A 23,652-nucleotide genomic window follows, 5' to 3' on the forward strand; every position below is an offset into this window, starting at 1 on the left:
ACGTCGCCCGCTATACACAGCCGATCATAGGTTGTCCGGCACCGCGCGATTATACAGCTGCTGCCGACGATCGGCACTGTGTAGCGTGACAATAAAAGCAGCTTTCCCTTGAGTTCAGTGTTAAATATAATATACACTACATTATACACTACATTGATATTGTATACACTACATTATACACTACATAAATATTGTATACACTACATTATACACTACATTGATATTGTATACACTATATTATACACTACATAAATATTGTATACACTACATTATACACTACATAAATATAATATACACTACATTATACACTACATTATACACTACATTATACACTACATAAAAATTGTATACACTACATTATACACTACATAAACATTGTATACACTACATTATACACTACATAAACATTGTATACACTACATTATACACTACATTATACACTACATAAATATTATATACACTACATTATACACTACATGAATATTGTATACACTACATTATACACTACATACATATTGTATACACTACATTATACACTACATTATAAACTACATTATACACTACATTAATATAATATACACTACATTATACACCACATTATACACTACATGAATATTATATACACTACATTATACACCACATTATACACTACATGAATATTATATACACTACATTATACACTACATTATACACTACATGAACATTATATACACTACATTATACACTTCATTCACATTATATACACTACATTATACGCTACATTATACACTACATGAATATTATATACACTACATTATACACTACATAAATATTATATACACTACATACATATTATATACACTACATTATACACTACATACATATTATATACACTACATTATACACTACATTCATATTATATACACTACATTATACACCCTACGTGACACTACATTATAAACTACATAAATATTATATACACGACATTATACACTACATACATATTATATACACTACATTATACACTACATTATATACTACATAAATATTATATACACTACATCATACACTACATTAATACTATATACACTACATTATGCATTGCATAAATATTGTAAACACTACATTATACAATACATAAACATTATATACACTACATTATACACTACATTATATACACTACATTAAGACTATATACACTACATTATATACTACATTAATACTACATACTCTACATTATGAACTGCATACAAATTACTACGTACAATCCAGTCTGGGTCACGGATTCACTCACCTGGATCACTCACTCACCTGGTCACTCACTCACTCACTCACTCACCTGGTCACTCACTCACTCACCTGGGCCACTCACTCACGGACCCACCTCCCACGAGTTTCTTCTCGCTCGACCCAGCCTATGCGATCTTAAAGACGGAGCCGAACCTCGGAGGAACGCCACGTAAGGAACTAATGAATAAGTCGGTCAATGAGTGGGTTGATGAATGAGTGAGTGGGTGGGTGAATGAGTGAGTGGGTGAATGAGTGAGTGGGTGAATGAGTGAGTGAATGAGTGAGTGGGTGAATGAGTGAGTTGGTGAATGAGTGAGTGGGTGAATGAGTGAGTGAGTGAGTGGGTGAATGAGTGAGTGAGTGAAAGAGTGAGTGGGTGAATGAGTGAGTGGGTGAATGAGTGAGGGAGTGAATGAGTGAGTTGGTGAATGAGTGGGTGAATGCGTGAGTTGGTGAATGAGTGAGTGGGTGAATAAGTGAGTTGGTGAATGAGTGAGTGAATGAGTGAGTGGGTGAATGAGTGAGTGAATGAGTGAGTGAATAAATGAGTGAGGGAGTGAATGAGTGAGTGGGTGAATGAGTAAGTGGGTGAATGAGTGAGTGAATGAGTGAGTGAGTGAATGAGTGAGTGGGTGAATGAGTGAGTGGGTGAATGAGTGAGTGAGTGGGTGAATGAGTGAGTGAATGAGTGAGTGGGTGAATGAGTGAGTGAATGAGTGAGTTGGTGAATGGGTGAGTGAATGAATGAGTGAGTGGGTGAATGAGTGAGTGGGTGAATGAGTGAGTGGGTGAATGAGTGAGTTGGTGAATGAGTAAGTGGGTGAATGAGTGTGTGAGTGAAAGAGTGAGTGGGTGAATGAGTGGGTGAATGAGTGAGGGAGTGAATGAGTGAGTTGGTGAATGGGTGAGTGAGTGAATGAGTGAGTGAGTTAATGCTTCTGCCCAGTCTGCCTGCTCATATCCATCAACTGAACAAATTTAGCGAAATCTCGCAGCGCAGCCCCGCAGGAAACACCACGAACACACCACGCCCCTTACACCTCTACACCACACCCCGTACACCTCTACACCACTACACCTCTACACCACGCCACTTACACCTCTACACCACACCCCGTACACCTCTACACCACACCCCTTACACCTCTACACCACTACACCTCTACACCCCTTACACCTCTACACCGCTACAGCTCTACACCACGCCACTTACACCTCTACACCACACCCCGTACACCTCTACACCCCTTACACCTCTACACCACGCCACTTACACCTCTACACCACGCCACTTACACCTCTACACCACGCCACTTACACCTCTACACCACTACACCTCTACACCACGCTCCTTACACCTCTACACCACGCCACTTACACCTCTACACCACGCCACTTACACCTCTACACCACGCCACTTACACCTCTACACCACTACACCTCTACACCACGCCACTTACACCTCTACACCACGCTCCTTACACCTCTACACCACACCCCTTACACCTCTACACCACTACACCTCTACACCACGCTCCTTAGATCTCTACACCACGCCACTTACACCTCTACACCACACCCCGTACACCTCTACACCCCTTACACCTCTACACCACGCCACTTACACCTCTACACCACGCTCCTTACACCTCTACACCACACCCCGTACACCTCTACACCTCTACACCACTACACCTCTACACCTCTACACCACACCCCGTACACCTGTACACCTCTACACCACTACACCACACCCCTTACACCTCTACACCCCTTACACCTCTACACCCCTTACACCTCTACACCTCTACACCTCTACACCACACCCCTTACACCTCTACACCCCTTACACCTCTACACCACACCCCTTACACCTCTACACCACGAGCCTTACACCTCTACCCTCTACACCACGTCCCTTACACCTCTACACCACGAGCCTTACACCTCTACACCACGCCCCGTACACCTCTACACCACATCCCTTACACCTCTACACCACGCTCCTTACACCTCTACACCACGCCCCGTACACCTCTACACCACGAGCCTTACACCTCTACACCACGTCCCTTACACCTCTACACCCCTTACACCTCTACACCACGTCCCTTACACCTCTACACCTCTACACCACGCCCCTTACACCTCTTTTGTTTACTGCAGAGATTCATCTTCTTGGTTCTTTCGGTAAAGTCACGTAGAAGGGAAATAATAAAATAATAATAAAACATTTTAAAATATTTATTTTTAAAGCTTTCGTGACTGCAGGGATTCATATTCTTGGTTCTTTCGGTAAAGTCACATAGAAGGGAAATAATAAAATAATAAAAGTAAAACATAATAAAATAATTCTCACGACGTTTCGGCCACAACGCAAGCAGCCGTCCTCAGGTGAAGAACAGGTCTGTCGGAAAGACAGCGTCTCATTCATACGCTGTCTTCCCGACAGACCTGTTCTCATTCAGACGCTGTCTCCCCGACAGACCTGGTCTTCACCTGAGGACGGCTGCTTGCGTTGTGGCCGAAACGTCGTGAGAATTATTTTATTATGTTTTATATTTTTATTCTTTTATTACTTCCCTTCTACGTGACTTTACCGAAAGAACCAAGAAGATGAATCCCTGCAGTCACGAAAGCTTTAAATCGAAATCTATAAACCTTTATTATGAATAATATCGGTCGCGAAAGCCTCACGTTTTAAACATAATATGTGTGATGAAAAAAGAATGGGGCCATGTGAAATTAAACTATGACTAAACTATTTTGTATTTTACCAGGTAAGGCCCGCTTGAGCGAGAGAGATTTGTCTTTTTATATCAGAAGCGACCTGGCGCCAAATGATAGCCCAACGAAGTGGCTTCTCATCATCATCATCATCACGTGGATGTGCATGGCAGCCGATGTACTCTGAACGCGTGATGTTGAGTTTAAATGTGGAGGGAGAAAAAAAAGTATAACCCGTAAAAACAAAGTTTTTCACTCTAAATCCTTTAAATGCGTGGCGGCTAGAGTCCTCTCGTCCTCTGGCTTGAGATGGCTGCCACCTATGGGTCAGATGATTGTCTGCAGTATTAAACAATTGGTAATTAAATATTTAATTTGTTTTCCCTAAACAGTGTAAAATTTAGGAAAAAAACTTTTCACGAAAATTAATTGTCTCGCACAACGAGTCTGTGTGCAAAATGTCAGCTCGATTGGATCACGGGAAGTGGGTTAAAAAACGACCAAAAGGTTTGCACGGTCATAAGCAAGCAAGCAAGCACGCAAGCACGCAAGCGAACTTAATATAAAGGATTTAAAAACCCGGAGGATCCCGAAGAAAAATCCACGAGACCTCGATTCCGTTTTTCACATTCAGCCACAAAAGTCACATCGCGAAATGTACGAACTATAAAAAACAAACATTATCTGAAATAATTGCAAGAGCCACTTTATATATATTGTTGCACGTAAATAGTTTAATTAGCAGACATGCAAATGTACTTGCAGACGGCTGGCCCAACCTGATTCTTGGAATTGCTTTGGGAAAAAACACACACATCTGGATTATCGGAAAAGTTGAATCATCGCAACACGAGTTGCCATCCAGTAGAGATCGCGGCGTGAGTTCCACCCTCCTGTCTTCATTTACCTGCTCTGATCTTACTGGGAGGAACCACCTGGTTCCACCAGCCCACAGGGGATTATTGTGTCCGTCCGTCCGTCGTGCATCCAAAAATGGGAGGGGTGGGGCTGGGTGGAGAGGGGAGGGAGGGGTGGGGCTGGGTGGGGAGGGAGGGGAGGGGCTGGGTGGGAAGGGGCTGGGTGCGGAGGGTGGGGCTGGGTGGGGAGGGGAGGGGCTGGGTGGAGAGGGTGGGGAGGCGCTGGGTGGGGAGGGTGGGGCTGGGTGGGGGGTGGGAGGGGTGGGGCTGGGTGGGGAGGGGCTGGTCACCCCGTGGTGCCCTTATAAAACTCAACGTTTCACCTACTCACGCCGGCTTGTGCCCGCCCTCACAGTCGGCCATATTTGCGGAATACACCACGCCGCCGTTGACCCTGGCCATTGACCGAGCAACCCAACGTTCCTACCAGCGTTCAAGCTATCAAGCTATTACTATAGTACTATACTGCCTTAAAACTTTTATGAACGACCGGGTGTTTAAGGTTAGCGATTTGTCGTATTATCTGACTGCATAGCAAATAAAAAATAACTTTACTATGCAAGTTAAAAATGTGTGTTTTAATATTAACGTGTTGTTGGTTTAATTAGAGCCCCTTTTACACATTCCTGCGGAGGGAGCTGGTAGGAACGTCGGGTTGCTCGGTCAATGGCCTGCAGGGTCAACGGCGGCGTGGTGTATTCCGCAAATATGCCCGACTGTGAGGGCGGGCACAAGCCGGCGTGAGTAGGTGAAACGTTGAGTTTTATAAGGGCACCACGGGGTGACCAGCCCCTCCCCACCCAGCCCTTCCCTGCACGACGAACGGACGGACACAATAATCCCCTGTGGGCTGGTGTAACCAGGAGGTTCCTACCAGTATAGCATATTCTACACGAGCTTAGTCCGGCACTGGGTGGTGTGAAATCTCCCGTAAATAAAAAAAAGTCTCGCTCGCTTTCTTTTTATTTCACTTACACGCAACTCCGAACATCTGCGACGTTTTTTATCGTCGTCGATGGGCGTCTTGCGGAGGAAGCAGGAGAAGAAAAAAAGAACCGGCCACGACTCAAAGGTGGTGGGGGAAATCCCCACCACATTCTCGTGACAACGGTGCGGCCCAATTAACGTTTTGCAAAACTTACACTTTTTTTTTCGTGCTAGCTGCATTTCCACGCCCGTTTCAAAGCGGCGACTTCAAACCGGGCACGCATGCGAGCTGCCAACGTTTCGGGGCGGTTCAAGTTCAAGTATTAGGTATAGCCCTCTTCTTGGTTCTTTCGGTAAAGTCACGTAGAATGGAAATAATAAAATAATAAAAATAAAACATAATAGAATATACAATTCTCACGACGTTTCGGTCACAACGCAAGCAGCCGTCCTCAGGTGAAGAACAGGTCTGTCGAGAAGACAAAGTCTGAATGAGGGCGGCTGCTTGCGTTGTGGCCGAAACGTCGTGAGAATGATTTTACGTTTAATTTTTATTATTTTATTATTTCCATTCTACGTGACTTTACCGAAAGAACCAACAAGATGAATCCCTGCAGTCACGAAAGCTTTAAATCGAGAGGTATAGCCCTGTGAGCCATTCGGCTCTTGAATCGAGAGCAACCGCAACAAACAAAAAACAAAAACATGAAAACATCTGAAAGTGACTATGTGACTAAGTGCAAACAGAAAATCCAAGAAAAGACAGCAAAATATTGCAGAAAAAGCACCGTACACCAACACTGTGTGCAGCAGTGTCATAAACGTGCGTGCTATGCAGGAGGCTCGTGAAGGACGCTACTGGGCAGTTGGAGGCAGTCACCCTCCAGCAACAACGGAGGGCGGAGGAGCGACGCTCACAACAGCGAGCGGAGCGCCGGGTGGCTAAAGCACAGCAAGTTTTGCACAGTAGGAAGCACAGGTGGTGCATCAGCCAGTCATCTCAGTCAGTCGACCCGTGGCACCTGCTGGGTCTGCCCCGTGACCTCCTGCTAGCGGGCGTTCGACACTTCACGTGGCAGCCTCAAGGTGCACATGGCCTGGCACAAGCGTCGTGGTGACGTTCACAACGAGCGGACAGCCGGGCGGCTAAGGGGCCGTCCATAAATGACGTCACTCGATATTTATCGATATTTGACCCCCCCCCTCAAATATGACGTCACAAAGCTCTGCCCCCCCCCCAAAACCATATTTCCATTTTGAAAATAAAACATGCTTCAAATCGCTTTAAACTATTGTCATTGTAGTGCGTATATAATGTGGCGCTGCACTCTGATGTTGTAGGAGTGTTGTTATAACAATTAGTGTTGTTATAACAATTCTATATTAATTGAAAGTTGCGCATTTTGATGTGACGTCACATTTCTCAACCCCCCCCCCCCTCGTCATAAATATTTGACCCCCCCCCAGGTGCGTGACGTCATTTAGGGACGTCCCCCAATACGCAAGTTGGCACAGTAATGGGGTACAGGTGGTGCATCTATCATTTATCTCAAGTGAGCCGACTCATGGCACCTGGGTCTGTCCCGAGACCTCCCATCAGCGAGCCGAAGACACTTCACGTGGCCTCAAAGTGCACCTGGCCTGGCACAAGCGCCGTGGTAACCCTCACCGTCACTTAGTGGCGAGTATTGAAGTTAGCACCGTCGGGGGCACAGCTGGTTCATCGGCCAGCCATCTCAGCCAGCCAGCCCATGACACCTGCTGGGTCTGTTACGTGACCTCAAAGTTCACCTGGGCCTAATACAGGCCAGGTTCCAGTGGCGAATGGCTGGTATTGGTAACACATTCCTGCGGAGGGAGCTGGTAGGAACGTCGGGTTGCTCGGTCAATGGCCAGTGTCAACGGCGGCGTGGTGTATTCCGCAAATATGCCCGACTGTGAGGGCGGGCACAAGCCGGCGTGAGTAGGTTAAACGTTGGGTTTTATAAGGGCACCACGGGGTGACCAGCCCCTCACCTCCCAGCCCTACCCCTCCCACCCCACCCAGCCCCTCCCCACCCTTCCCATCGGGCACAAGCCGGCGTGAGTAGGTTAAACGTTGAGTTTTATAAGGGCACCACGGGGTGACCAGCCCCTTCCCACCCAGCCCCTCCCCACCCAGCCCCTCCCCACCCGGCCCCTCCCCACCCAGCCCCAACCCTCCCGCCCCACCCCACCCAGCCCCTCCCCACCCTTCCCCTCCCCACCCTCCCCACCCTTCCCCTCCCCACCCTCCCCACCCGGCACAAGCCGGCGTGAGTAGGTTAAACGGTCCTTCGGAGTGGGCAGATAGGAATTTGATTGGACAGCGCAGCGTTCAGGGGGGGAGGGGGGGGGCAGTTGGATGAGTGGGCGTGTTTACCCTTCCCCCCCCACCCTCCCCGACATCGTCAACCAATCGCGGCCTCGCTCGGTGTTCGGTGAGGAGGTGGATGGGTGGGCGGAATTCCGGATATGCACGACAGACAAATAATCCCTGGTGGGCAGTGTGCAACCCGTTGTTCCTACCTGTAAAACTAAAAGTTAGGGATTGCGAGCTCAACACGAAGCAATACGGCTTTCGCGACCAATATAATTAAGGTGTTTTGGGTTGTGATGATCATTTGGGTAGTGTATTTTTTTAATTAAATCCTTTATATGAAGCTCGCTTGCTTGCGTGCTTGCTTGCTTGCTTTTTGCACACAGACTCGTTGTGCGAGACAATTAATGTTCGTGAAATTTTTTTCCAAAAATTTTACACTTTTTAGGACAAAAATATTACAGTGTTTAGGGAAAACAAATTAAATATTTAATTACCAATTGTTTAATACTGGCAGACAATCATCTGACCCATAGGTGGCAGCCATCTCAAGCCAGAGGACGAGAGGACTCTAGCCGCCACGCATATAAAGGATTTATAGTGAAAAACTTTTACGGGTTATACTTATTTACACGCTTTCTTTTAACTCACTCGGTCTGTTATTGTATCCTCCAATCTTGTAACTCAATTTTAACCCACTTCCCAACATGGTATCGACTGCAAACTTGGTATGCTTGTCATACGGATGACAACACTAGATTCTATCAAAAAAATATTTGTAAACTTTTTTTACGTTATGTTTCGGCTTGGGTCTAATTATCCACGGTCAACAGACATTGGCTGCAATTGCCCACAGTCCCTTACGTTATGGCAAGCTTCGGGGCCACTTCCTGGAGTTGCCAGTACTACTACATTTCATAAAAGCGCGTTTTAAAAAGTTTGTTTTAAATATAACTTTTTTCCCCGTTACGTCTGTTCGTTCTTTAGTTTTTGTACCACGTGAGGGACTGGCGAATTGATGTGCAGCATTGTGAGATGCTATCACACGAATGACGCTTTATAAAATGCAATTATAGATTGTGTAAATGTGTCGTTAAATCCACCACCACGCGACACAATTAGTAAGGTTCGTCACGTGAAAACATTGCAATTCGTTACGAGTTCAGCTCAGCGGCCTCCGTTCGTTTCTCAAGCCGCTTGTCCTGGCGAGAGTCGCGGTGGCAGCGTGTCGAGTCGTGGCGGTCCAGACCTCCCTTTCCCTGGTGACAAAACTTCAGCACGACTACACTATTACTACTTCTACACTGTTATACACTTCTACACTATTATACACTACTCTACACTATTACACACTACTTCTACACTACTACACACTATTACTACTACTTCTACACTACTGCACACAACTTCTACACTATTATACACTACTTCTACACTACTACACACTACTAATACACTATTACTACACTATTGCACACTACTTCTACACTACTACACACTACTTCTACACTACTTCTACACTACTACTACAACACTATTGCACACTACTACTACACTATTACACACTACTTCTACACTATTACACACTACTTCTACACTATTACTACTACTTCTACACTATTACTACTACTACTACACTATTGCACACTACTTCTACACTATTACTACTACTACTACACTACTTCTACACTATAAACTACTTCTACACTATACACTACTACTACACACTACTATACTACTACTACTACACACTCCTCGTTCTTCCAGGCGTTCCCAGGGCAGCCGAGCGAGTCCCACAAGCGTTTCCTGGGCTGGCCCCAGGATCTTCACGGCGTGAGATGCCAATGACAGGGAGATGGTCTCCGATGGGACTGGACCTTTGCGATGAACACGCATCGGTGTGTTAAAAAGAGGAATTGTAAATCTTGATGTGAAGCTTTCGTGACTGCAGGAATCCACTCTTTGGTTATTTCGGTAAAGGTGATGACGGACGCTTGTGTTGCACCATTAACGTTGTGATTTTATTTTATACCTACGTGACTTTACCGAAAAACCAAAGAGTATCATAATTTTTCTTGGTTTTTTCGGTAAAGTCACATAGAAGGGAAATATTATTTTGTTTCCCTTCTACGTGACATTACCAAGAGAACCAAGAATATGAATCCTTGCAGTCAGGAAAGCTTTAAATCGAAACTTAAAAAGTATCGTCATTGTAAATGTCGTGGTTTTGCCCTCGTCAGTATTAGCAGTGACGTTACAAGCCATGAGGTCACATGACCACCAGCTCACCTGGGAGGTCTTGGCCTGGGCCACAGGGGTGGAATTATCCTTTCGAGTGCTGTAGTTTTCTTGGGGAAGCCTTTTGCACATCGTTTTATATTCATGAGTTTTGGCCTGGGCCACAGGGGTAGAATTCTCCTTGAGTGCTGTAGTTTTTTTGGGGAAGCCTTTTCCACATCGTTTGATATTCATGAGTTTTGGTCTGGGCCACAGGGGTGGAATTCTCCTCGAGTGCCGTAGTTTTTGAGGAAGCCTTTTTCACATCGTTTAAGTTATCATTCCCCTATGTTACAAAGACAAGTCAAGAGGATATGGCAGTAGATGCCTCAGACATTGCTTGCAAAGTCGAAGAACTTGCCCGGGGGAGAAAACAACAACACATGAAGAGTAACAGCCGAGACCAGGTTTCCAGGACACATTTGTGATTTAATTTTTTAAAAAACTCAGGCCACGGGAACAAAATATAAAACTCGCAGGATCGCACGAGCCAACGGAGACAAGACAAACTTTTTGCGACCCAGTAGCCCACACAGAGCCAAACGCAGACGACTCAACGTTCAGGGGCAACAACGTCGCAGACGGCCAAGAAATTCTCAAAAGCGTCGTCCCCGCGGTTTCGCTTACAACTACATTTCCCCCGTAACTTTTTGGAGCAAAAAAACGCGTTTTTTGTCCTCGGGCACAATGACATTTACCTCTCACCACTCGTCAGCTTGTCCGAAACGGAGCGATAAGTTGCAATTCTGGCTACTCACCCCCCCCCCCCCCATGTCGTCTTCACAGCCCACAAATCAACGACTTTCTTCTCACACCCGCCCAGCCCAACGCGGCTCTTTATATAAACAACAAGCAGGATTCTCTCCTTCCGCTGCATCCTTACGGCCGTGGAGGCCTCATGCCAGGCGGGGGCCCTGCAACAGAGAGAACGACGGGCACAGTCAGCGGAGCGAGGCTCAGGGCCGCTCTCCTCACACGCACACAACAACAACATGTGGAAGAAAAAAATTAACCCGTAAAAACAACGTTTTTCACTATAAATCCTTTATATGCGTGGCGGCTAGAGTCCTCTCGTCCTCTGGCTTGAGATGGCTGCCAACTATGGGTCAGATGATTGCCTGCCACCATTAAGCAATTGGTAATTAAATATAATTTTTTTTCCCCTAAAAAGTGTAAAGTTATGGAAAAATTTTCACTAAAAGAAATTGTCACGCACAACGAGTCTGTGTGCACAATGTCAGCTCGATTGGATCACGGGAAGTGGGTTAAAAAACGACCGAAAGATTTGCACGGTCGTAAGCGCGCAAGCAAGCAAGCGAACTTAATATAAAGGATTTAAAAAAACATCCGGTCGACTTCCAGGCCACAGTATTTAGGAACAATTTGTGGTTGTCAACCAGATGCCGAAATGTATTAACACGCTACTGATATTGGTCGGTCAAAAACTGCCTTGTAAGCTTTTAAACATAGTACGATGGCTTTAAGCACTCCCATGATATTAAATCTGTGTGCCTCAATCACACGAATGTGACTACCCTCTACCACTATGGGGACCTCATTTGCCAGTAAAAATATGATAATTGGTTCTTTACCCTTCTATCTGGCAACAAAACTGACACCTTTTTGCAAGGAGTCATGTTTGCATAGACCGCAATACATGCAGTCATAATACAAACAAAAGAACATAACTCTGATAATGTGCACTGGCGTCATCTGGTCCAACCCATATGAGACTAGGCTCGAAGGAAAGCTGTCTCGGGTGTGGACCAATCAACTTCAAGGACAGTGCACATTATCAGAGTTATGTTCTTTTGTTTGTATTATGACTGCATGTATTGCGGTCTATGCAAACATGACTCCTTGCACAAAGGTGTCAGTTTTGTTGCCAGATAGAAGGGTAAAGAACCAATTATCATACCCTCTACCAGTCTAACGGGAACAGTCGCTTATATCAGAACTGTGCTTGGACGAAAACAAGGCACATAGAGGAGGTTCCGAGTAAGGGGCTATCCATTTAGTACTTACACATGGAGGGGGTTACCCAAATGCGTACGCTTGCGTATGGGGGGGGGTCTACTGACAATGTACACATAGGAAATGGGGGGGGGGGGGTGAAGCCTCGATAATAATTTGTTTCCATTGGCCTTCAAATTAGTTAGTTCGGCGGTGGACTGTTTGCTTTAACACGTTAATATTAGTCATCCTTTATCATTTCTGCGTGGATTAAATATCGGCAGTTCTATAGGATTCGGGCGGGGAAGGGGCGTGCGTCAAGCGTACGTACGCAGGTGGGAGGGGTGTAAAAAGTACGCGTGTGTACAGGGAGGGGGGTCAAGTTGACAGATTTTTGCGTACGTACTAAAAGGATGGCCCCTAAAAACTTTTCACAGAACAGAGGCCTTTAAGAGAACGGTGCCTCTCCCCCTCCACCCCATGTGCTGCTAAAGGACCATTTGCCCAAGACTGTCACCTGTATTTTTATTTTCTAAGGCCGGTGTTATTGGCCAATGTGCCGAGTCGCTGCGAGTCGCGCTCGTAACATCTCCGACATTGCAGCGTCACCAAATAGTTTGTGCTCGTACAAGGGTGTGCTAAAATGAACCTTGTGTGTATATATAGACAATTCGGTTTAAGGAAAATCGCCCCTTGTGTGTGCTCTTCCACTCTTGACTGGCACAGTGCAAAATATCAGCTCTTTAAAATACACAAGCTTAGAACGTGAAATTCATATACGCCGTACAAAGGCATATTTTCACGAGGAAAATTCGGCCAGGCACTGGCCGCGCGCGCAAGGCATGGAAAACTCACCTCTCATGCCGGGCGGTGGGGGTCTCATTCCCGGGGGCATCATTCCCATGGGGCCCCGGCCGGGAGGCATGCCCATTGGGGGGCCCATGGGCGGACGCATGCCCATCGGGGGGCCCATCATCCCTGGGCACACGCGCAGACAAGCCACGACAGGAGCTGCTGGTTAGCAACGCGGTAAATAACACACCCCAAACCCCCCGCCACTAACGGGGGCAGTCACAAAATAATTTAACCGTTGCGCTCGCACAAACAGGTCAGAAGTGAAATACTCGTTCGACGAATGTTGCACAGATTACTCGGTAATTTGTTAGTACGAGAACTGAAAACTCATTTCACCGATTTAATAAAAATATTGATTTGAAGAGGTTTTTTTCCCAGCAATTTCTGCTGCGTCCCGCAGACTCGAACATTTTAAACAATTTCACACATTCACAAGTGGCTGGCAGCTTGGTTCTCAGGGTAAAAAGAGGTCCTCACAGAGATCGGATAATACATGCTAAACTTAGGTCATCATTGAACCAGCTGCCACCTATCAACGTCCCAATTCAGAAAGATTAGGAGAATTTAAAATCAACTCTCACTTTACGTAAATGCATTGTTGCTAAGCACTGCCTTGTTTGCAGTCTTGTATGTACGCAGCCAATCGTTCTATTACAAACCTCAAAGTCAAATGAGCACACCACTTTCACGAATCACCATTCTCACGAGGCGCGTGCTCGGACGCGTGAGACAAAGAGCTCAACAATCGGTACAAAAACCGCCGATTGCGTCGCTAAATCGCTTGTCGGGAACCGGGCGTTTTATCTTCCACCGCCGTTACTCACCCATTGGGGGACCTCCACGCCCCATGGGCATGGGGCCTCCGCGTCCGCCAGGAGGTGGTGGGCCCGGGTACTGCTGTGGCGATCCGCTGATGGTGGGGCCCAGAATTCCGCGGCCCTGCGGGGTCATCACCTGGCACGCGCGCAACACGACGCATCGTCACAAAACATGTCGTGGGCGAGCCCTCGGCAAAAATAAGTTTACAGCAGAGGTCGCAGTCGGGTACCCGATACCCATACCCCTACCCGATACCCTGCTACAGGTACCCGTTTGCGACCCGGGTACGGGTAGGCCATGAGTCACTGGTGAGTAACTGTTTGTAATTCATTTCCCAATGTCCTGTCTCTTCTCACAATTCAAGTTCCTAGAATCAACCCACCCGCGCCTGCAACATGGCTTCATCCCAGAGGTCGCAATCGGGTACCCGATACCCGTACCCGGCCGGGTACCCGTTTGCGACCCTGGTGAGGCTGGGTACGGGTAAGGAATCAAAACCCGTTTGCGACCTCTGGTATACAGGTAACCAACGCAAAGAAATAGGGGCAGCTTCCGGGAAACGATGCTTCGATAAGATTTTAGTGTGCATTGCCGGGGCAAGTCCACCGACTTGTGATGCACGCTTCACTTTGAAAGATGCGGGTGATTGTGCGGCTACTCAGGAAGTGGCGCTTTGCTTGGACCACTTCCTCGCACAAACAGGTCGGATGTTAAATACTCGTTCGACGAATGTTGAAAATATTACTAGGCAATTAATTGGGTGAATGGACAACCGAAATTCACTAAGAACACCGATTTAATAAAAATATTGATTTGAGGTTATTTTTCCAGCAATTTCTGCTGCGGTCCACCGACAAAAGATTTTAAACAATGTCACACATTCCCAAGTGGCTGGCAGCTTGGTTCTCAGGGTAAAAAGAGGTCCTCACAGAGATCGGATAATACATGCTAAACTTAGGTCATCATTGAACCAGCTGCCGCCCATCAACGTCCCAATTTATCCGAAACAGAGAATTAAAAATTAACTTTCACTTCATGCAAACGCATTGTTGCCAAGCACTGCCTTGTTTGCAGTCTTGTATGTACGCAGCAATTCCTTTTGCACCATACGCAGCCAATCGTGCTATTACCAACCTCAAAGTCAAATGAGCACATCACTTTCACGAATCACCATTCTCACAGGCGCGAGATCCGACGTGTGTGTGTACCAAGAGCTCAAATAATTGATGCGCGACTGGAATAACATAGCTAAGCCGGCCGAACATATGTTGAACGTCTTTCGCACCGTACACAGCCAACCAACGCTCATCGGAGGTGCGGGGGGGGGTGACGGACAATGTAAGGGACATAGGCGGCGTGACGGCAAACACCACGCGGCCGTTTACCTGCTGGGAAGGGCCTCCGACGCCACGCACCGGCCCGGCCAGGCCGGCGGGGGCCTGTGCCGCGGGGGCACCAGCGGGGACGCCGCGCCCAGCCGCACGGCCCATGCCCGGTCCTCCCATCGCCCCGGGCACCGGCACGCGCGCGATGCCAGACTGCACACGCGGAACAACGCAGGAGGGGTACACAGGTCAACGCTGTGGCACACACACACCATCGTCGTCAGACTGCACACGCGCAACAACGCAGGAGGGGTACACAGGTCAACGCTGTGCCACACACACACCCACAACATCATCATCGTCGGTGACAATTACCAGGGTAAAGTGGACTATACAGTCAACTCTAGATTGTCTGGGGAAATGAGTGGCCCGAACAAAACAAAAAACAGACTACAAAATAAATGCCAGTTTTTTGTACCTACGTAGAATAGGGTTATTTCTAGATTTGAAGTTTTCGTGATTGCAATGATCCATACTGATACTTTTTTTTTTACCCTTTTATCTGGCAACAAAACTGACACTTTTTTCAGTTTTGTTGCCAGATAAAATGTAAAAAAACAAATATCATATTTTGCTACTGGCAAAGGAGGTTCCAATGATGATCCATACTCTTTGGTTCTTACGGTAAAGTCACGGAGGTGTTTTCGCTGTGGTGGTCCCCACCTGATGAAGGACGCTTGTGTTGCGCCCGAAACGTCGTGATTTAATTTAGTCGTTTTCATTTTTATTCAATTTTATTATTTTCACCTACGTGACTTTACCGAAAGAACCAAAGAATATGAATAGGGTTATTGTAAGGTCAGAGAACAGGGATTCTACCGTTTTTCTGTAACGAGGCACCACTACCGATGGTGGATGAGAGGTGCTTTTACAGTCCCTGCCCATTAAGACAGCCCTACGATTTAAATTGCTCACAGACCACTTAATTTAATAGCTCAAAACGGTCTAACGAACAAGTATAACCCGTAAAAACAAAGTTTTTCACTATAAATCCTTTATATGCGTGGCGGCTAGAGTCGCCTGGCTTGAGATGGCTGCCACCTATGGGTCAGATGATTGCATGACAGCATTAAGCAATTGGTAATTAAATATATTTTTGTCCTAAAAAGTGTAACATTTTGGAAAAAAAATTCACGAACATTAATTGTCACGCACAACGAGTCTGTGTGCAAAATGTCAGCTCGATTGGATCACGGGGAGTGGGTTAAAAAGACTGAAAGATTTGCACGGTCGTAAGCAAGCAAGCAAGCGAACTTAATAAAGGATTTAAAAACATGTTTTTTATTGTTTGTTGAAATGTGCAGAGTAGGGTCCCCGTTGACAATCAACTCACATCCTTAGGTGGGGGCCCCTCCACCGTCATGGAGACCAGAGACTCTCCACGGAGCAGCACCAGACCCAGGACGCGCTTCTCCTCACGCTCTCCTGCCTTGGAGTTCTTGGGCCTAGACGCGGCGTTTCAGGACGGGCAAGCTCAGCAAACGCGACCGACCTGGACCACATTGGCACCCAACCCTCCCCAAACTCGGTCAATGAAATTAGATCGCGGAAGGGGAGGTGGAAAATAAGTATAACCCGTAAAAACAAAGTTTTTCACTATAAATCCTTTATATGCATGGCGGCTAGAGTCCTCTCGTCCTCTGGCTAGAGATGGCTGCCACCTATGGGTCAGATGATTGCCTGCCACCATTAAGCAATTGGTAATTAAGTATAATTTATTTTTTCCTATAAAGTGTAAAATTTTGGAAAAATAATTTTCACGAAATAAAATTGTCACGCACAACGAGTCTGTGTGCAAAATGTCAGCTCGATTGGATCACGGGAAGTGGGTTAAAAAACGACCGAAAGGTTTGCACGGTCGTAAGCAAGCAAGCACGCAAGCAAGCAAGCGAACTTAATATAAAGGATTTAAAAATCCCAACTCAAACGGTTTGCGGCATAATTTACGCACGGGCGCAGACTTTTACTACCAAACGATTTGACGTTTAAGAACGCATGTTTTCGGTGTTGTCTCGAGGTCCTCAGAGTAATCCTGCTTTGTACACAACGTTTCAACACGGAGCTTTTAGCCAAGGTTAATCATCACCGGACCTGAAACAACACTGGCATGCAAAGGGCGACTAAGAAAATCGTTGCACGTAAAGCAAGAGTCTCGAGGCAGGCATGTAACACTCACTCCCCCTCCTGGAGGACTTGCTGAATTGCTACGATTTAACAATATATTTCTCCCCTCTATGCAATATCAACTCGCGATCAGAATTAAGCGAGTGCTCTCCTCTGCTGCCCCTATTCCCTTCTCCCATCCCCATTTGTGCCGTGGATTCCTACCAATTATTTTTAATATAATTCGCATCCGATGAGCCAAATTATTCCCCGTTCCTGCCAGGGCTTCTGCGCTGTACGTTGCGTGCCGTTGCCCGTACACGTGTGCTCCGCACCCGGGACAGCCTTGTACGTGCGCTCGTAGCGAGTGTAACACACCAGTGATATTTGACGCCGAGTGTTATGGGATCACAGAAGCCAGTCAAAGCCACCACTGGTAAATGTTTTAAAAGACGGATAAAAGCAAAGTTCAAATTTGGAAAGAGCCCTTCCAGAGGTCATTAGACATGCAACTGGGCATGCCTGGACAGGCAAACAGGCAACTGGGTATGCCTGGGACGGTGACCAGTCAGTCGCTGTCCAATCGCACAAGCAGGATGAACCAGACAAGTTAATAATTGTGGAGGACCAGCTGGGATTCCTCGTTTCAACTCCTGATGCGTTTCCGCCGTCAAGCGTAGGGAATGCTTGGGGAAAGAGAAGAATGCCCACCACTGTGCCCAAACCAGAACTCCATATCTGGGATGACGAACCCAGTCCACCCACAAGGGGATATGAAACCCCAAACTTATACGACGAGCCCTACGCCATCAGACAAGCAACTCGTCAATTAAAGTGGATTACGTTCTATGATGCACGCATCACCTTAGTGCGAGTAAGAATAGATTAAATGACTCCGTATTTGTGCCCAGTGCAGCCACTGATCGATGAAGACCTCCAAGCCATCGTCAATTCATGGTTCCGCCAGAGAAACCACCGAGTTTCTTGCACCAACGCCAATTGTCGCTTCAACATACACCACAGCTGCCACTCCCAGTAGTGTTCTCGACCAAGGGCTAACAAGGACTGCCCAAGCCAACTTAAATACATTTAAAAACGGTAAACAAAATATTTTCTTAAATCGAAACACTCCCACCCACCAACTCGTGACAATTTTCAAGAACCGCAAGGAGGCAAGAGTTGATAATTGTTTTTTTACTCTTCTATCTGGCAACAAAACTGACACCTTTTTGTTGCCAGATAGATAATTGGTTTTTACCCTTTTATCTGGCAACAAAACTGACACCTTTTTTGTTGCCAGATAAAAGGGTAAAAAACAATTATCATATTTTTACTGGCCAATGAGGTTCCCATAGTGAGGCAAGAGTTGTCACATGCCTATTGGCCAACCACAGCCGCCTGCAGCCAAGACTACGGTGGACGGCTGCTTGCGTTGTGGCCGAAACGTCGTGAGAATTATTTTATTATGTTTTATTTTTATTATTTTATTACTTCCCTTCCACGTGACTTTACCGAAAGAATCAAGAAGAAGACTACGGTGGGCGAGAAAATCCAACCAGACAACAACGCGGCGAGTCTCACACCTTATCTTCCTGAACTCGTCACAGTCGCACAAGATGAGGTTCATGTGTTTGTCGAACGCCTTGAAAGTGCCGATGAAGATGCGCCCGTCCTGCAGGGTACAGCGCATCCTGTAGTCGATGTGCTGCAGCATCTTGCTGCTGCGTCCCACCGTCTTAAGAGGGGCCAGGCACAAACAGAACGAGCAAGGCGCACGGTGTTAACAGTAAACACGCGCGGATAACGAAACGCTTTAAACTAAATCCAGCCAAACACACCCCCCCGTCGTTCGTGCACAGTCCATCTTCATAAACATCCGTCTGCGTTAATGACCACAAGAACACAATGATAGTACTGGGTCCGACAACGTACACTTGTATGCGTACGGCCCTTCTGGCAATTCACTGATGGATGGAAAGCCCCCACAGTACAAATGGGGATTCGCTCCACTGCCCTCTGCTGCTCACAACCTAACCCTGCAGCAGCACACGTTTAAACAAAAATGTATACATTTCGATTTAAAGCTTTCGTGACTGCAGGGATTCATCTTCTTGGTTCTTTCGGTAAAGTCACGTAGAAGGGAAATAATAAAATAAAACATAATAAAATACAATTCTCACGACGTTTCGGCTACAACGCAAGCAGCCGTCCTCAGGTGAAGAACAGGTCTGTCGGAAAGACAGCGTCTGAATGTTGAATGTTCATTCAGACGCTGTCTTTCCGACAGACATGTTCTTTCTACGTGACTTTATCGAAAGAACCAAGAAGAAAAAAATGTATGCATGCACTATGTAAGCACAGTCACATTGTTGTTAGCTTCCGCGATTCATTATTTATCCATATGCCTCTGGACCGCTGTTAGACAAAAAAAACTAACGCGGATTTAATGCAACGTCGCACATCTGCGAGTGGCTTGGCCAGCATGGTTCTCAGGTTAATCTTACAAGTCGTCACCGTGATCGGATAATACATGCCAAATTTAAGTCATCATTGAACCAGCGGCCGACCTGTGCTCCAATGAAGGTGGCATTAGCAAGCAACGCGCCTAGAAATCAAATGTAGATAACAGAATAACAATAGGTTTGACCTTTTACGGCAATAAAACTGGTGTTAAGACGTTCAAACGGCAAATAGAAACCAGTTGCAAGGAATCACGTCTGCATTAACCACACACAACTTGTGTTGAACATGTGAACAAACATGCTCTGATAATTATCGATACAATGTCTTTGAAACTGATTGGCCTTCTTTATGATCTGGTATCACCAGTGTCAGAACCAAAGAACACCACAAGGCGAACAGCACAAAGACAATCAATACACGTGTCACATGCTCTGGGTGAGCAGCTACAAAACGGGCCTTTTTTGCCAGTATCAAAGTATGAAAATCAGTTTAAAAGACGATGCATATATTACCAGTGCATGCTTCTATTTGGTGTTTGACCATCTTAACACCTGTTTTATTTCCGGAAAGTGAAAAAACTTATTCTTATTTTTTCATACCTTGAGACTGGCAAAAGGTACATTTTTTACAGAATAGTTTGGCCTTTTTTACAGAATAGTTTTCGCGAGCATTGGTAAAAGTCAAAGACGGTACACGATATCGTAATCAATCGACATGGGTTTTCATCTCGTCTCTGGCACTAATAGATGCGGTACACATATCCACGCCGTATTCCGATAGCTTCTTCCCATGTTCTCCCACACTACTACATCGCCTGATCGTAGCGAAGCAGGATTTTTTATTGAGCCTCCATAACGCTCCGATGGGTAACCAACGCCGTTTTAGGCCACGTCGTTTAAATTTCTGGGTGGGGGGGGGGTAGCAGCACCAATTATTGAGCAGTGAATTGATAAAGGCGGCAGTAGCAGGCGTTGTTCTAAACGAGCTCGGGGATTTTTAAACAAAAAAATCGGATAAAATTGGCGCCATCACGCGCTTTGTACAAGTGCCATCGCCCGCAAAGTTCCAACACCATTTTACGACGCCCAGTTCTTCATTGACGACGTTAAAGAGGCAGCGTTCAAGTGCTTAAACCCTGTCCGAATTTATCGTTTAAATAAAACTTTCAACACAACGTTGCCCCCATTCATTGGGGAGGCATCGCTTAAAAAGCCTGAATTAGGCCCAAGCAATACGAGCCAACGATAGTTTAAACAACAAAAAACCCCGCGGTTTTAAAAATGCCAAAGGTATAAAACCTCCGCAACGCGTAGACGCAAGTTGTTAAAAATCTTTGAACATCTTAAAAAAAATGTGGAAAACGCGCGAAACGCATCGCCGCATTATTAAAGTCGCGGCCGCATTCGCTAAGCCCGGGACGTTAGGCCTAGCTTCGTGCTATCATCATCTTCCCGCGGGCAGAGGCGCGGCAAATCGACGGCGCGAAATAACAGCGCCGAACGGCAGCGCACAACGGCGGCGATGCAAAGAGTCGTCTCTCACCATGGTGGCGGTGCGGATGGCCCCCCGCGAGTGCGGATTCTTCCTCGGTGAGAGTGAGGCAAAGCCCGGGCAGGGGACGCGCCTCTAATGGCGCCGGCTTCTTCCCTGCTGCCCCCGGGCAGCCGCGCGCAGGATTGTGGGAGGGGGGCGGGAACTTAATTGGTTCCCGGATGTTTGACGTCACGCACTGCATGACGTCATGTTAGCGGTGCTGCTTTTTAACGAAAGAATATGGGGATATTTTGATTTAAAGCTTTCGTGACTGCAGGGATTCATATTCTTGGTTCTTTCGGTAAAGTCACGTAGAAGGGAAGTAATTAAATAATAAAAAATAAACATAATAAAATAATTCTATTTAAAGCTTTCGTGACTGCAGGGATTCATCTTCTTGGTTCTTTCGGTAAAGTCACGTAGAAGGGAAGTAATAAAATAATAAAAAATAAACATAATAAAATAATTATATTTAAAGCTTTCGTGACTGCAGGGATTCATCTTCTTGGTTCTTTCGGTAAAGTCACGTAGAAGGGAAGTAATAAAATAATAAAAAATAAACATAATAAAATAATTATATTTAAAGCTTTCGTGATTTTTATTTTATTTTTTAAATCCTTTATTTAAATCCTTTATATTAAGTTCGCTTGCTTGCTTGCGTGCTTGCTTGCGTGCTTGCTTAGGACCGTGCAAATCTTTCGCTCGTTTTTAACCCACTTCCCGTGATCCAATCGAGCTGACATTTTCCACACAGACTCGTTGTGCGAGACAATTAATTTTCGTGAAAATTTTTTTCCAAAATTTTACACTGTTTAGGGAAAACAAATTAAATATTTAATTACCAATTGCTTAATACTGGCAGACAATCATCTGACCCATAGGTGGCAGCCATCTCAAGCCAGAGGACGAGAGGACTCTAGCCGCCACGCATATAAAGGATTTAGAGTGAAAAACTTTGTTTTTACGGGTTTACTTGTATTCATTTCATTTTAAAATTTTATCTACGGTGCTGATTTACCGCAGAAAACGTGTGGGTAGCGTAGCCACCACGGCCCGGCTTTGCATGGCGTTGTGTTTCACTTAAAATTAAACAATATAAATATCACAGACGACGTTTCGGGAAAAGACCCGTCTTCATATCACGTACAAATCTCTGTCAACCAATCAGCGAACTCCTTTCAAACGTCCGCAGATCTTCAGCGCCAATCAGCGTCGTCGGTTCATCGTCGTTGCCCCCCCTCCCCTCTCCCCCCCACCCCCCTCATGTCGACTTATCAACCAATCGGCAAGCGCCTTTCATTGCCGACGTGCCTCTCCACGTTCAACCAATGGGGGTGGCGCGCCTTTCGATACTCGCCGATTTGGTGGGGTGGGGTGGTTGCGGGTGGTGGGGGGGGATTGGTGGGGGGATTGGTGGGGGGGATTGGTGGGGGGGGGTCGGGGGGTTGTTGGGGTTGGGGGGTTGAGGGGGTGTTAGTGGGGTTGAGGGGGGGTTGGGGGGTTAGGGAGGGGGATGGTTGGGGGTCGTGGACGGGGTTGGGGAGGGTGGGGTTGGTGGGGGTGGTTAGTGGGGGGGTTAGGAAGGGGCTTGGTGGGGGGGTGGGGGGGTTGGTGTGGGGGTTGGTGGGGGTTGGTGGGGGTGGTTAGTGGGGGATGGGGGAGGGGCTTGGTGGGGGTGGGGTGTAGTTAGTGGTGGATGGGGGAGGGGCTTGGTGTGGGGGATGGGGAGGGGCTTGGTGGGGGGATGGTGGGGAGGGCTTGGTGGGGGGGATGGGTGAGGGGCTTGGTGGGGGGGATGGGGGAGGGCTTGGTGGGGGTGTCGGTGGGGGTGGTTAGTGGGGTTAGGAAGGGGCTTGGTGGGGGGGGTTGGGGGGGGGTAGTTAGTGGGGGATGGGGGAGGGGCTTGGTGGGGGTGGGGGGAATGGTGGGATGGGGGGCTTGGTGGGGGTGTCGGGGGGTGGGGGTGGGGGTTGGTGGGGGTAGTTAGTGGGGATAGGGCGAGGGGCTTGGTGGGGGTGGGGGGTTGGTGGGGTGGTTAGTGGGGGTGTGGGGAGGGGCTTAGTGGGGGTGGGGGAGGGTATTATTT

General features: G+C 46.8%; 1 protein-coding gene across 1 annotated transcript; it reads right to left on the bottom strand.

Moving 5' to 3' along the window:
- Positions 1 to 10,863: 10,863 nt before the first annotated feature.
- LOC133357990 (small nuclear ribonucleoprotein-associated protein B'-like) lies at positions 10,864 to 21,729 on the bottom strand. Its single transcript, XM_061576242.1, has 7 exons — positions 21,576 to 21,729; positions 19,154 to 19,305; positions 16,801 to 16,912; positions 15,468 to 15,620; positions 14,088 to 14,217; positions 13,264 to 13,386; positions 10,864 to 11,369 (listed from the first exon to the last, which is right to left on the bottom strand). The coding sequence occupies exons 1-7, from the start codon at positions 21,576 to 21,578 to the stop codon at positions 11,335 to 11,337; spliced, it is 708 nt and encodes a 235-aa protein (XP_061432226.1). The 5' UTR covers positions 21,579 to 21,729; the 3' UTR covers positions 10,864 to 11,334.
- Between the last annotated feature and the right edge of the window lie 1,923 nt (positions 21,730 to 23,652).

Source organism: Lethenteron reissneri, chromosome 60 (genome assembly GCF_015708825.2).
Source record: "Lethenteron reissneri isolate LAM-NWPU_2019-01 chromosome 60, ASM1570882v1, whole genome shotgun sequence".
Taxonomy (NCBI): domain Eukaryota; kingdom Metazoa; phylum Chordata; class Hyperoartia; order Petromyzontiformes; family Petromyzontidae; genus Lethenteron; species Lethenteron reissneri.